The sequence below is a fragment of the Poecile atricapillus genome, chromosome 3 (assembly GCF_030490865.1).
Source record: "Poecile atricapillus isolate bPoeAtr1 chromosome 3, bPoeAtr1.hap1, whole genome shotgun sequence".
Classification (NCBI taxonomy): Eukaryota; Metazoa; Chordata; class Aves; order Passeriformes; family Paridae; genus Poecile; species Poecile atricapillus.
Window position 1 is genome coordinate 22,288,448 of NC_081251.1, and position 15,332 is coordinate 22,303,779.

Sequence of the window (15,332 nt, forward strand, 5' to 3'; positions counted from 1 at the left end):
GTATTGGGAAGAGTCACACATAAAAAGTGGCTGTGGAATCTCACTAACTAAACTTTTGTCAGATACAAACCAGAAAATTCTCTCTCCTTCTTCGTACCCTCAGTCTTGATTATGCGAAACAAATAGGCATGAGTTAAGTAAAACTAATAATGTGCCAAAACAAGATAAGATGTTCCAGAAGAAGAATTTCTCAAGAAAACAGTGTATTATTCCAAAACATATTATTTAAACATAGTAAACCAGATGTTAATACTGTTGCAATTTAAATGCAAAGACAGAATAAAAGGATAGACTGACCAGAAACAAGGTGAGAACTGAGCAACCATGAGACAAGATATAGGAATCATCTTTGTCTTCAATCAAGGTTATGAACAAGAAACTATATATCCTATATCTACAATAATTTAAGTTCTTACTCTGATATATTGAAAATAAAATTAAAATATATTATCCCCTTCTGAGAAGAATGGTCTTAGCAATTACTACTGAATGTAGCACCTGGAACTGCTGCGACAATGGCTGAGTTTGCTTTAATATGGTCTATAAGAATTCTGGTTATGACCTGTTGGTAAGCAGCTGATTATTATGATACTATAAGTACATAAAAGGAGGGAAAATAATAAATCCATTATAGCTCAGCATATGCAAACATATAAACAGTGCTTAGCTTGGATAAGTAAGGAAATCAAGAAAGAATGCTAAAAAGCTAGGTTGCACAGTTTGACCTGTATAAGAACGAAAATAAAGCAGCTGCTTAGTCTGAAAACTGAGCTGCTTACCAAATTAATTTGGAATTGTACAGGTTCAAAGAGATGGTAGGTATAGTCAGAATACTGAATATTCTCTTTCTGGTAAAATAATGAATATTGATAAAGTTGGGACATTCACTTAAATGAATAAAATAGCCAGCTTAGGAAAGGAAGATACCTCACCAGACACTGAGTAACATAAACAAAAGTAGTTAGAAGATGCCTGCAGAAACACATATGTAAAGAAATGGGGCGGGGAGGGGAAGGGAAGGGAAGGGAAGGGAAGGGAAGGGAAGGGAAGGGAAGGGAAGGGAAGGGAAGGGAAGGGAAGGGAAGGGAAGGGAAGGGAAGGGAAGGGAAGGGAAGGGAAGGGAAGGGAAGGGAAGGGAAGGGAAGGGAAGGGAAGGGAAGGGAAGGGAAGGGAAGGGAAGGGAAGGGAAGGGAAGGGAAGGGAAGGGAAGGGAAGGGAAGGGAAGGGAAGGGAAGGGAAGGGAAGGGAAGGGCCCCTTCCCAAATGAAAAAATATGCTAAAAGCAGAAATCAATAAAATGCAGAATTTTTTTTGTGATGGTGGTAGTTTTGTGTCTGGTGAGTTCTTATGGTGTGTTTTTGTTTGTTTGTTTTGGTTTTGTTTGATATTTTTTGTCTTTTGTTTGCTGGTTTGGTTGAGATTCTGTTGTTTTCTTTTGTTTGGTTTTACTCCTTGAGAATACCTCCATACATAGAACTACAAGGCAGATAACTATCAGGATGGCAGATAGGGCAGATCAAATGTTTAGGGAATGCAGGTCTGTCTACCAACACCTGCTGTTACTCTGAGTCCATCTGCAAGTCCAAGAACAGAGACTTTCAGGCCAGGCATTAACCTGGAGCGCCTCGTTCTACCTCAGTTCATCTCCACATGAGGGAAATTAAAAATGTTGAGGCAAATTTAAACTGAGCTTCTCACTACTCTGAACAGATCACAGGTCAGAAAAGGCAGCTCTAGAGAAAGCAGTTGTTTGCAAAATTTGTCTCTCTGCTTAGTTATCCACAAGAAGCGGGATCCAAGCTACAGAGAATGGTCTCCAGGAACAGAAATATTGGTTTTTAGCAGTTGTGAAAGGGTAGGTCCTTTTCTAAGCCCCCCAGTAATTTTCCATACTTTGTATGAATAGAAGAAAGGGATAAAGGTTTACTATAAAGCATTTTACTACCATGGATGTTTTTACTATGTACTGAAACAGCTGACATAACAATTGGGTTTGAATCACTAATGTACAGTTTCTTCTTTGTATTGGAGGTAAAAAAGCTAACACTTTTCTGTACAGGAAGGAGTTAAAAGATTCATGTTTTAAGGGAATCATTAAAAAAAAAATGAAGCTTTAATGTAAGTGCTCCAAGAAAAATATAAATCATAGCATTTGGAGGCAAAGCAGACCTTCTAAAGCACTGTGTTTGTTTAATACACAAGAATTTAAAAACAGAAAACAGGACATTGTAGGACACATTCTGACTGATGAACTTCAGCTCACATATGATGATTACTAATGAATTATTCTGAAAGGGTAATCACTAGTTGTAGACAAAGTCTGTTAAATATAAGAAATAACTGCTTTCAAAACTTTATAACCAAAGCATATTTAGATTACTATTAAGTTGTATAACTATTTTCCAGAGCTAAACATCTCAGCCTACATAATCCATAAAGACTACTAAATTTTCCAACAAGTAAAGATTACAGATGAAACAATTGTTAAAAATCATGAAATTGATGTGAATATCCCACTTCAATTAATTAAGATATTGGTGAATAGATTTTTAGAAAAGTTTACTATAAATATTAAAATTAAATACTTTCATAAATTAAAACTCAACAGATCCTTAATTTATATGCCAACTAGACTCTCAAATAAATGTATAAAATTGATTTGAAATAATTTGACCTTCATCAATGTATATTGGGTTTCATATGATAACAGTGCTACCTTTCAGGAACTTAAAATACCTTTTCTAATAATTTTCCCAATTTTGTAAAAAAAATAAAGATGGGGAGTCTGCACTTAATTTTTTTCTCCTTTTTAAACATCAAGATTCCTTCATATTACTCTCGAGCTGTAGTGCTACAGCTTTGAGGTTACACAGACAATTGTTAATGGATGACTGTTGGGACAGTGTGGAAAGGACAGACCATTTATATATCATGGTTCTCAACTCCCTCAATCTCCTCTTTCCATAGAGTATTTAAAGGTCCTCTATTTACTGACCTGCCTTTAGACAGCTCCAATGCTCGCAAGATGACTGGCTTATAAACATCCTGGCACGACCAAGCTCATTAAAAAGTCTGAGCTTGTTTACAATACAATATTTGTTTACTATGTTTAAATTTACAATAAAGAGGTAGCTACTACCTTGTGGAGTTTAGCACCTGAGAACTAGAAAATTTTGCATGGGGCTGAGGCTTATATGTTGACAAATGACAATTTTCTGCCAAGCTGAAAGATTCAAATACTTACAATTAGATTTTAACTTAGAAAGATTTATTTTATTTTTAATTTATTTTAGCATATTTTGTTCAAACTAAATCATAAAAGCTACAATAGAATCAAATGTAGGAGATTCTATAGTGATGCTCTGCAGAATTTCTGCAGAAATTTCTTCATTTTGTCTGCCAACAGAAGCTTGAAGAGTGTAAGAAAAGCTGTATTATTTCTTTAAGATACCCTGAGAAATTTAGAAATTAAATCTAGCCAGAAAAGTCTTTGCTGTAAGCTCCTTCATTCTCCTGGGATGAATAAGAAATTGCAAGGTGCTGCTCAAACCTCATTAAATGTAATAGATGTTATTACAACCAACTAATAAAAAATTTTGATAAGAAAATCACTCTGACATTTAGTTATGAACTTGTTCATGATAATATACTCTACAAGTGGACCTAGTGTTTTATGAGGGATGTTACTTTGCATTTAGAAGACCCTCCTGAAAAGCAAGTGAAATGGCACATATCTGTGATGCTGTTTAAATATAACATATTTCGTAATACATGATACAATCCAGTGTTTAATACCTTCAAGGACACTGACTCAATAGAAATTTATATTCATTATTAATTATCATGAGATTATAGTTTTGTCTTTGGGCTCTCCTGCATTCCAGTGTATTTCAGTTATTAATAATTTCGTTTCTCAAATGATTTTCAGAGTAATGCTAATTTTGCACCCCAAAAGGCAGATAAATTTATATGCATAGATTTTGCTTTTATCAAACATAGAATTTACTGTAAAGATGGTAGGACCAACACTGTACCGTAATCCTAAGTGATGGCCTGTGGAGTAATAGGAATAAAACAGTCACTGTTTTAGTGGAAAAAAGTATACTGAAGAAACGGTTAGAAGTGTGTCTCTAGTGAGACCATTGTACTAGTTGTAGAAATGCCACTGATGGATTTAGAAGTGTATATCTGCCACATGATTTTTAAAATGTTATTAAAGTGAAAAAAAGTTATGGGAGGTGATGTTATTATTAGAGTGTTGGTTATTAATTAGCAATTGATATAAACAAATAATATTTTAGATTTTTTTTTTTTTTTGCTCAGTCATGGAAAACAGATGTGGACTAGGTAGTCACAGACTAAATGGCTTCAAATGGAAAGGTAAAAATTGAAAATTGACACAGAATTTTAATTTTTATATAATTTTGGCAAATTTTGGCATATGAAGTATGCACAGTGTAGAAAACAGAATTAACAGTTTGGGATAGCATATTTGCTACTTAACGGCATGACTCTTAAGGAGTTTTGCAATCCCTATGAGTAAAATGTATTCCAATTCAAAAAGAAAAAAACCCCGTTTGTCATAGTTACAAGTAGTTAAATCAACATCACAGGAAGGACTGTTGCGTTATACGACTGGTCCACAAAATAGAAGAAAAAATAAACTTAGGTTTGGAAATCCATTTCCATTTCATATTTTTCTTGTTAGTATAACATGTAAGCTCTCAAAACGAGGGGGTTTTTTTGTTTGCTTTCATTTTTGTTTTTTCTTTTTCAGGTACTCAGAATATAGAATTCAATTTACTCAGTAGCAACTACTTGGTATTGCAACCCAGGGAGCACAAGCATTGGGAAAATAATTCAATAATTTTTCATCATAGCTTTAAGCCAAATTAAGCCAAGGGTTTTCTATGAACTTTGATATGATGTTTCAATTTATCGATTAATAAATTTATATTTTCTTAAACCGGTACCTATAATGAAATTATCGTCCAAAGCTTTGTCCCTGAAAAAATATGCTACTTTATTTAAAATAAAAATGTGTGGGTGCTAAGAGTATTCATTTGCCATAAAGTAAAGGAAACATGGCAATTATTTATATGGATTAAAACCTCCTTAAAATATAAAATTATAATGGATTCTTTTTATCGAATGTGTTCAATACTGTCTTTATCCAACACATTTTTATGCTATGTCAAGTAATGTGATTATGACATAAATGCTGCTAGTTTCTCTTATTTAGTCATTGATAATTTATCAAATCTGTAATTTGGTTTTGTGTTTGGTGACCAGGATTCATGTGATACTTAACCCTCTAAAAGAGATTGCCAAAATATCTTGTTAACCACAAGCTCTCATTATGCAGTAAGAAAAAATGAGCATATACAACAAAATGAGATGGTTAACGTAGATGAGATTAATTAATATGTACAGAGTTCTATTATTTCCATTAGTCTAGACAGTATTGTAGAACTGCTTATTAAGAGTAGCTGTCTAGTCTGGAATTTTCCTTCAAATTTATCTAAATTCCAACACTGTCAATATATGACATTATAATATTCCATAAAGAATGTTTAAATTTACTGAAAAATGGACTATGTTCGATCAATAAATTTTTATACACAAATCCAATTTTGATTATTCAAATTTTGAAATCAATCAATACCTTATTTTTTACACAAGTTGTATTTTCTTTTCACTGAAATCCAAGCTTTTTATGTTTTTATTCCCTTATTGCTTGTGAATACAATTACAGTTATAGAGGTAGTTCCTTTTCTTTTTAAAAGAAGGGTTTTTTGTGGTTTTTTTTTTTTTAATTTAATTTGCAGTTTTAGTCCCTTATGTTAAAGCCTATAAAGATGTTACTAAGGATTTAGAGTGAACTTTGTAATGAACATTCTTCTTTGACAGTACTTGAATTTTAAGCTTACGTTAATTATCTAATTCCATACATTAAAATTGCAAATTTAAGTCATACATCCTGGCCTGGAAGAAACAACACGACAGCAAATTTCAAGGAAAATTTTGGAAGTTGTGTACTTACACATATAACACTGATCTTGTATCACCAACTTTCCCAGCATCTCCAACAGTAAGAGTATCATAGCCTCTTTCCAGTTCAAACTCTTCAAAAGCAAGCTTTATGACCTATTAAAATTAAATAACTCTGTTACTTCAAAACATTCCCACATGTTATTTAACCTCTTCCATTCTTGGATAATTTGCCTACTGTAAATCAAATAATGATGCAATAATTATTTCAGTTAGTTTTCCTTTAATTTTTGAAAGATACCTAGAAAGAGCACAATTGCAGAAACTTCTGTATTTTCCAAAACCTAGGAGCAAGTCACAATACTTTAGAAGTATCACCCACTAAGATACTAAGATGCCAGTCATCACTAACTGGTGATAATATTCATTATGGAAGAAAGAAATATTTTTTCCTTTTTTTTTTAACTGCATTATCTATATAAAGATTGTATAGCTAGTAGTGGAAGTATATTAAAACATTCTTATCTGTTGAATTATACAATAACAAGGTAGAACATATGAGCTACCAATTCACAAAATGATGGAGGAGGCTGGTTCACAGAAAGTCAAATGCACTAATTTCCTTGCATGAATTACTAACATTAAACTGTGGTTCCACACAATGTCTAGTCATTGTCATGAAAATTACAAATGCATCTCTAAGAATTCTCTGAAAAGTTACTTATGAAACTGCAATTTTTTAAGATAAAGTATGAAAATAGACTTAGTTTCATATAAAAGAACAAGGGAAGAAGTTTTAGAGTTCAGTATTGCTGGGTAGTTGCAGCTGATATATATGTACATATGTATTTGGATATTGTACCCTTTTGTAATTTGATACAAAGGTTTCTGGAAACAACTTGACACAAAAGCATAGAGAGTCACTGATTTTCCAAAAAATTATTTATTTTTGGAAATATTTATCTAACTTTTGGAGATATTCCTTGGTAAGCTCTCAGACGACATCAGCCATTGCATGTAATGCAGTTAATTTTTCTTCTGTTTTGTGGATAGGAACAACATTTGGGTCAGATTTAAGCTTTCAGCATAAGCCTTATTATGCTGCTTTTTTGGAAGAAACACATAAAAAAACCTACATTTTCCATTCACTTATGTTTATTGCTATGTGATCATCAAGAAATTTATCGTGATCCATTTTAGCCCTGTAAAAAAGTATGACCCACGCTAAGACAATTGTTTAAACTTTCTCAGTATTAAAAAAGAAAGCCACGACACTTCATTTCTGTGTTGGAATTGGAAAAGCATAGTTCTGAATGAACTGTAGAGAGAAATTTACACCACTAAATTGTACTATGTAAATAATTGTAATTGTATATTGTACATAATTGTACTATGTCCACTATGTACACATTGCATTTTTTTGTAATCCAAAGAAAAGCCTACAGGCAGACAAAACCCACCACCTTTTTCTCTCATCCACTAGAGAGGTCACCCAAAATGGGCTCAGGTTTGATCTGCCTTTCCTAAAGCCCTGCTAGCTAGGTCTCATGCCTTGGCTGTCCATTGTTTCAATAATCGTAAGAATTTTAAGCAATATGCTGCATATAAAACAATATGCATTTCCATCTTCTCCTGATGTACCTTCTAGTATTCCTAGATTATATCAGTGGTTAACATGAAAAATTTCTTTATTAAATCAAGACTAATAATGCCAAAATGAAGTAAAACAATATGCTCAAAAAGAGAGTTGTTCCTGGCAAGAAAAATAACTGCAAGACTTTTAATGCAATTATTATTTCATATGGAAGAGGAAACCTGATAGAATATTCCATGAAAATATATGGTAATGTATTATTTAAATAATACATTTGGTTCAACTCCAAATAATACATTCGGTTAGACTTACGAATTCTTTCACACAACAATTTAAAAACAAATATGAATGTTCACCTCTTTAATAATAAAATAAGTTAGGGAAAAAAAGTAATTGGATATAAGCCATAAATGAAAGTTTTAAGCTTCTGGCTAAGCATATGGGAAATGTGACAAGAAACATTCCTTTATTGGAGATACATTGTGAAGATATATTGCACAGTATTAAACAAAATCTTGTTATCTTTGTTTCCATGATAATGGTTATTCTCTGCTAACACATAAAATCTTTTGGAAAGACCTTGAGAGTTAAGAGGACTAACTTAAATTCCTTCAATCTGACTCATAAAAACTAAATTTTAACACATAAGCAGTAAGCACCCAGTCTAATCATTACTTTTTTCACAGTCAGTGAAAAGAGCCCACAAGGATCATTGAGATCAGTTCCTGGCCCTGCAGAAGACAGCCCCAAAAGTCACATCATGTGCCTGAGGCTTGGTGCTGTGACCACTTCCCTGGGGAGCCTGTTCCAGTGCCCAACCACCCTCTGGGTGAGGAACATTTTCCTGCTATCCAACCTAAACCTCCCCTGGCACAACTTCAGGCCATTCCCTCAGGTCCTGTCACTGTCACCACAGAGAAGAGATCAGTGCCTGCCCCTCCTCCTCCCCTCACAAGAAGCTGTAACTGCAGTGAGGTCTCCCCTCAGTCTCCTCCAGGCTGAACAGACCAAGTGCCCTCAGTCACTCCTCATACAGCTTCCCCTCAAGGCCTTTACCATCGTTATTGCCCTCCTTCGGACACTCTCTGATAGTTTAATGTTCTTTTTATATTGCAGTGCCCAAAACTGCCCCCAGCACTGCAGCTGAGGCTGCCCCAGTGCAGAGCAGAGCAGGACAATCCCCTCCCTTGCCTGGCTGGCCATGCTGTCCCTGATACCCCTCAGGACAGGGCTGGCCCTGCTGCCTGCTGGGGCACTGCTGGCTCATGTTCAACTTGCCACTGACCAGGTTCCCCAGATCCATTTCCGCAGGTCTGATTCCAGTTTCTCGTCTATACACACAATCAGGATTGTGCCATTCCAGGTGTAGAATTCAGCACTTGGCCTTCCTATGCAAGTTGAACTTCCTATGGGTGATGATTGTCCAATACTCTAATTTATTGAGCTCTTTCTGAAGGGCTTCCCTGCCTTCAAGGCAGTCAACAGCTCCTCCTGGTTTTGTATCACCTGCAAACCTGCTCAGTATTCCTTCCAGTCCTTCATCCCAGTCATTTCTGAAGATGTGGGAGAGAACTGGGCTGAGAATAGAGCCCTGTGGAGCCCCACTAGTGACAGGTCCCCAGTCTGGCATCACCCCAGTCACTGTCACCCTTTGTGCTTGACACATGAGCCAGTTGCTCAGCCATCACATGATGTGTTTATCCAACTGTGGGCTGGACATTTTGTCCAGAAGGATCCTGTGAGACACACTGTTAAAAACTTTACTGAAATCCAAAAAGACCGCATCAACTGCCTTCCCTTGATCAACTAGGTGGGTTATCCTATTGTAAAAGGAAATTAAGTATGTCAAGCAGGACTTTCCCCTCATGAAGAACTACTTGCTGTGACCGCTGACTGTGTTGTCCTGTGAACACTGACTGTGTTTTTCAATAATTACCAGAATAATCTTCTCCAAAATTTTACCAAGCACTTCAGTGAAACTGACACAAGTCATATTTCCTGTCTTAAGGTGGAGCAAGCTGCCATTTAGAATTATTGTTTCCAATGAATATATGGGAGTTTTGATGACTATGGGAGACTAATATTTACCCATTTCTATTTGGTTAAAATTTGTCTGTAGATAAAACTTTGTACTGTCAGAAGAATTTTATGATTTTTCACATGATAGATTGAAGAATGAGACAGTTTTATACTGATTTAAATATGAGGACAGCATAGGAGAAACTTATGAGGTTTGAATAATATCAAAATATACCACAATATACAACATATGTAGTTAAACAATATTGATTTATATACCAAGGCAGGAGAAAAGCAGCTCTAAGATGCTTATCCAGATTCAATTTTGTTTTGCAATTAAAAAATTCCAGTATTTCAACCATCACAATTTACATATGCTTAATATGAACAAATTAAAAGAAGAAATGAATTAATTTTCATTTAGAAAACCTAGAAACATGAAAATTGCTTCGAAACACATTATATTTATTTCTGGATGATCAGTTACATTCTTCTTACAGAAGAATGATCTTATTTGCTTTCTGAAAGGTATGAGACAAAATTCCCTTATAAGCAATTCAGAATGATTACTTCATATTAGATAAATAGACTGTGAAAATAGAAAATAAGAAAAAGCTTAAAGTTATGAGACACCTAAGCAAGGACCTATATGAAAGTTCTGCAAGTGAATTTGTCACAATTATTTTTTCATTTGAAACATTTTCCTTTATCTTAGGTACTCCCATACTTCATATTTCTGCTGCCATAATTGCTGTTGCAAGCAATGGATAAAGGCAGCACCAGAGCTGAAGGAAATGCCTAGATGGACATTTTGCCTGGAGGAAGCAATAGGGCAAGTGGGAATGCTACATCTCCAAAACATCTAGGTGTGCATGTTCTTTTCACTACCTAGAGGACCTATTTTACTATTACTTATATATGTTATATATATGTTATTTACTATATTATTATACATATATGTTAAAAATGTATGCATTAAGTAGAGTAAATAGAAAGTAAAAAGTAAGGACAGTGTATTTTAAGATGCAAGAAGAAATGAAAAATCCCCATATCTGTTAGATTTACAAGCACATCAAGCCAACAACTTCAAAACAGCATAAATGTACTAGTAGAAGTGTATCTTATCCCCCCACAAAAAAATGAAACCAAACCAAAACAAAGAACAAACAAAAAAAGAAAAATCCAAAGAACAAACAAAAAACAAAGCAAAAAATCCTCAAAAACAAACAAACCAACAAAAGCAAACAAAAAATCCCCCAAGAAACTAAAAAAAAGCAACACAAAACAATGAAACAAAAAAACCAAAAACACAAAAAAAAGCAAATAAACCAGCCTAAAACAAACAAACAAAAAAAACCCCAGGAACAGCTTGAAGGAACATCTCTTAAAGATGAGAAAATACAGTGAGACAATTTGTTGCCTGAGTACAACTACAGTACCATGCATTAAAATCAGAAAATAAAACAATCCTGAGCATCCATGATTAGAAATTTAAAATAGTAAAAAGAAAATGTGTTCGTTATAAAGTCTTTTTATGAAAGCTGTTTGCAACTGCCATAGGTTATTCCATTTCATGGTACTGTTACAAATGTAACAGTATTTAATGTAACAGTATTTTCCTTCAAATATAACAGTATTTTCCTACTTTGCATCTTATCCCTGCTGCTATGTAAACATTGAAAGTAATATAAATATTCAATTTTATTGTACTCTGTAATTTCTTTTATGGATACGTCATGGTTAAAGGGATTTGAAAGCAAAAGAAAGCATTTCTATAGACACAAACATGGAAGTACTGCTATATTCTTTCAGATTTCTAAATATTCTTTTAAAATTTTTAGAATAAGGGAGCCAGATTCTAAAAGAGTAGAGCTTTAAACCAAGGTTTGGAGCACCTAATTCACTTAAAGAACAACATAATATACAAAGAATGTCAAAAGATGTTGCCAGTATTAGAGAACACAAAGAAGAATCCAGTATTCTCTAAAATTCTCAAAACTCTGCTCTTTCCCTAGCCCACCCCTCCTACAGTGATATCTCTTGAAGTTTTAGGAGGCAATGTAATTATGGCCAAAATCCAGAGGAAGAAGAAACATAAAAAATTGACTACAAATAGTAATAAAACTAGGTAACCCTAATGCACTAGGTAACTCTAATACACAATATTTTTGTGTGATTAATTGTGAAAGATGGCATAATGTTTTTTTCATATTCCTTTGTAAATCAATAATTTCTTTTCTCTCAAAACCCTTAAAAAAGGCAAACCATTTATCCCAGCCATTTATATTATTCATAATTTGGCATAAGTACAGCTGAAATTAATAAGATGCAAAATTAATAACTTGTAACTACCAGGTTGAAATAGGTAAATAGGTTCCAACCTATTTAACAAAATAAAATTTGACAAAATAAAATTGATGCCAATACATGGGCCTGTCCTGTAAAATTTTAATACCTCTAGTTTTTGTTCAATAACTACAAACTTATTGAAAACACTTAGATTATTCTCTTCATTATTTTAAAGAAATCTTGCAGGCTTTTGCTACTACTATTATCTGAAAACTGCAGTTATTTAAAAAAGCAATTATAAAAATAAATTTCCTTATTTTTCAATATTGATATTATAATTTATATTCCTCATTCCTAGGAATTTATTTTCCTTTTAGCCTTCACTAATGACTTGAAAATTAACCTAATAGCCACACCTGGTAGAAATTAAACAAAGATAAGGAGGAAAAACCAGCAATATATAACATATAATAGTAATAATGTAAAACCAAAAATGCGGATGCTGTTTTAATAAAAGAAGGAAAAAAAATCACTAAAAAAGAATAATAATACCAAAGATCCAACAGTTTGTTTTATAATGACTGTTATCAAGTGACTGTCCCCTGCCTGGAACATTTCTTAGGTAAGAAAACACAGATTGTCTTTCTCCCCACAGCTTTTCTTTCTTTGGATTGCCATTGATAACACAAACACTGAATGTATTTGCCATATCCAGCATAGCCCTTCTTCAACAAGTTAATTAAGACCAAATAATCTGAGATCTTTGGAAGAAAGCAATAAGAACAATTTTAAGAAAAATCAGTTCATTTTGTTTGTGTAGTAAAAGTTATTAAGTGATTTGACACTAGTCTTAGACTACTCCAATAAGGAAGAACTTTCTGATATACAGATAAAAAGGATTGACATACAGTGGCTGGAAGCTAAACCTATAAAAAATAGAGAATCAATTGCAAAAATGAGAATAATAAAATTCTTGTTAAAAATGAAGTGCCATTTTTAGTGGTAGCTGTTGTATATGTGAAATAGAGCTATAACTAATCATCTACTTAAGGAATTTAAATACATCCACAGTAAGGAAATGAGCACATTTTTAAGCTCAGTTTTGTTTCTTCTGTAGAGGGACACATAAAAAAAATCCCATAATGATGATTTCAGAGTTAACAGAGCTGCCACAATCTGTTACTCAGTCAAAGAAGCAGCTTGTTGCCAAGCTAGATTTTAATCTTCAGCTACAGTGCCTAAACATCATGTCAAATTTCACTTTGCCATCTTAATCATTGAAACATTTCCCTTCTTTTCGGTTTTTTTGATATGTATACAAACATGTTGCCATTTCTAAGTACACAGAATAGCATACAGCATTAAAATTGAAGTTTTAAGTCCAATGAATGTTTCACATTTATGTGAGCCATCTTTGTAATGAATTATCAATAAATTTCATTTAGGTTTGAAAGATAAAATTAAAACAATAAAAAGCAGAATCACAAGAGGGGATAATTATTCATATGTTCACACCAAAAATTTGGAATTTATCACTTTTGGACAATTTTAGACAACTCTCTGATATAGTAGGATGATCTATTTCTCATTTTCTGCCAAAGGAAAATGCCAAATATATGGCTTTAATTTTTGCTCCTGCTGCTGCTCCAACTGTCAGTAGGAAACAAAAATGGAAATACAAGCTTTAAAGAAACATTATGCCTTTTTTTTAACTGAACAATGGAAAAGAAGTCGAAAAAAGCATGCATCTATTTACTTGCCATTCATGAAAAATAATTCCGACTGTGCTAATTGTATCATTGGAAATATTTTATGAAACATTTTAAATAAATACTTTTGGATTCGTTTTTCAAAACAGGTCTGAAAATACTATTCTTTAAATTTGAAAATTAAAGGATCCAGCTAGCATTTCTTAAAAACAAATTACACATAAACTAAGAACACATGAATTACCATATAAAAACTCTGACTTAAATAAAGGCTGAAAATCTCACTTTTTAAATGGGTTCATCGAATTTTTTTTGCCTCATATATTTAAGCAGGAGAAAGATATTTATTTTACCCTGTTTTGGCTGTTGTTTTCCTTCCTGAAGTCTTTAAAGAATAGGTTAATTTTATTAATTAATGAATTAAAAGTGCATATGAAGCTTGATAGAGCACGTGAAGTAAAGGTCTAAATGAAGAAGTGTGTAAGTATCAAGGGTGCATACCTATCTATACACAAACTATTCTCTAGGCAGAGCCCTATGTGGGAATCTGAAGTATTAAATCTCAGCCCTATTATTGTGTAGTCCTTAAAGCAAATAATTTCAAGTTCTCGAAAATTACTTATTTAACAGCTTAATTCCTCAAGAGTTTTCTGAAATTTTAACTCTTCTTACTTAAACTTCATGTGAAACATAAACAAAATATGGAAAATATTCAAATTTCAGAAAACTTAAAAAAAATTCTAATGAATTCTATGTGTCCCAACCCAAATATCATTGTGCAGTATTCACCAAGGAAATTCAAATACCGTTGTAATGACATGTGGGTCAGTAGAATATCCAGGAGATAAAAGCAACAAAATAACAAAGCAGATTTGCATTCATGACCTTAAACAACAAATTAAATATGTAAAATCCATACAAACTAAGTAGTTCTAAGTCTAATATTATTTTTGGTTGAACATGTTGGGCAAATCCTTTATTTCATGCATTCTAAAACTATTAAACTTATTTTAAAGATAATTTCCTGCAGTACTAACCATCCTTCAACAGCAGCAGCAAAGTCCATAAACACCTGTTTTCTTTGAGGAGTACTTGAGATTGTTTTCTTGTAAGTACGGCACGATAGTTCCAAGAGCAGAAACTATTTCATTTAGAAGTGTGCTATCACACTGTATGGTGTAAAAAGGCAATTGAAGTAAATACTGGAAAGTCTCCAGAGGTACAGAGACGCCAAAATATTTATAGAACGAAATGCCTCATAAAAATACAATGTGACAGTTAAATTAATTCACTAGAAATGTATACAAGTGCTGCTTAATGCTATTTAAAACAGAGACTGAAAAGGTCTGAGCTATACTGAGCCAAGTCAGAAACTCTGATAAAGCAGGTATTTTACTGTTCTAATGGAAGATTGTATTTATGGAAATGAATTTTAGGAAGAAAACTAAGCAGTTTATCAGCATATAGTGTTCCTTTCTTTGGACTAAATTCAGATGTCCTCACTCAGATATTTTCTGTCATAGAAGATATCTTTGCATCTTATCTAACTGCATCTCTAGAGGGATATGGATTTTCCTGTCATACGCATTAGCCTTGCTTGTAACATCTTGAATACCTGAGCAATAGATACTTGAGGATGGACAAACAAATTCTATCTTTGGTGTACTGATGTGTTTGAAGTAGTAAGAAAACACATGCTTCATATAGAAAAACTCTTAACTGTAATGCTA

General features: G+C 33.3%; 1 protein-coding gene across 1 annotated transcript in view; it reads right to left on the reverse strand.

Moving 5' to 3' along the window:
- The window catches only part of CSMD1 (CUB and Sushi multiple domains 1), a 1,087,660-nt gene that overhangs the window by 281,974 nt on the left and 790,354 nt on the right, over nt 1-15,332 (reverse strand). Inside the window, exon 11 of the mRNA XM_058836707.1 lies at nt 6,044-6,147. Coding sequence (XP_058692690.1) covers nt 6,044-6,147 — 104 coding nt within the window. The remainder of the gene's footprint in view (nt 1-6,043; nt 6,148-15,332) is intronic.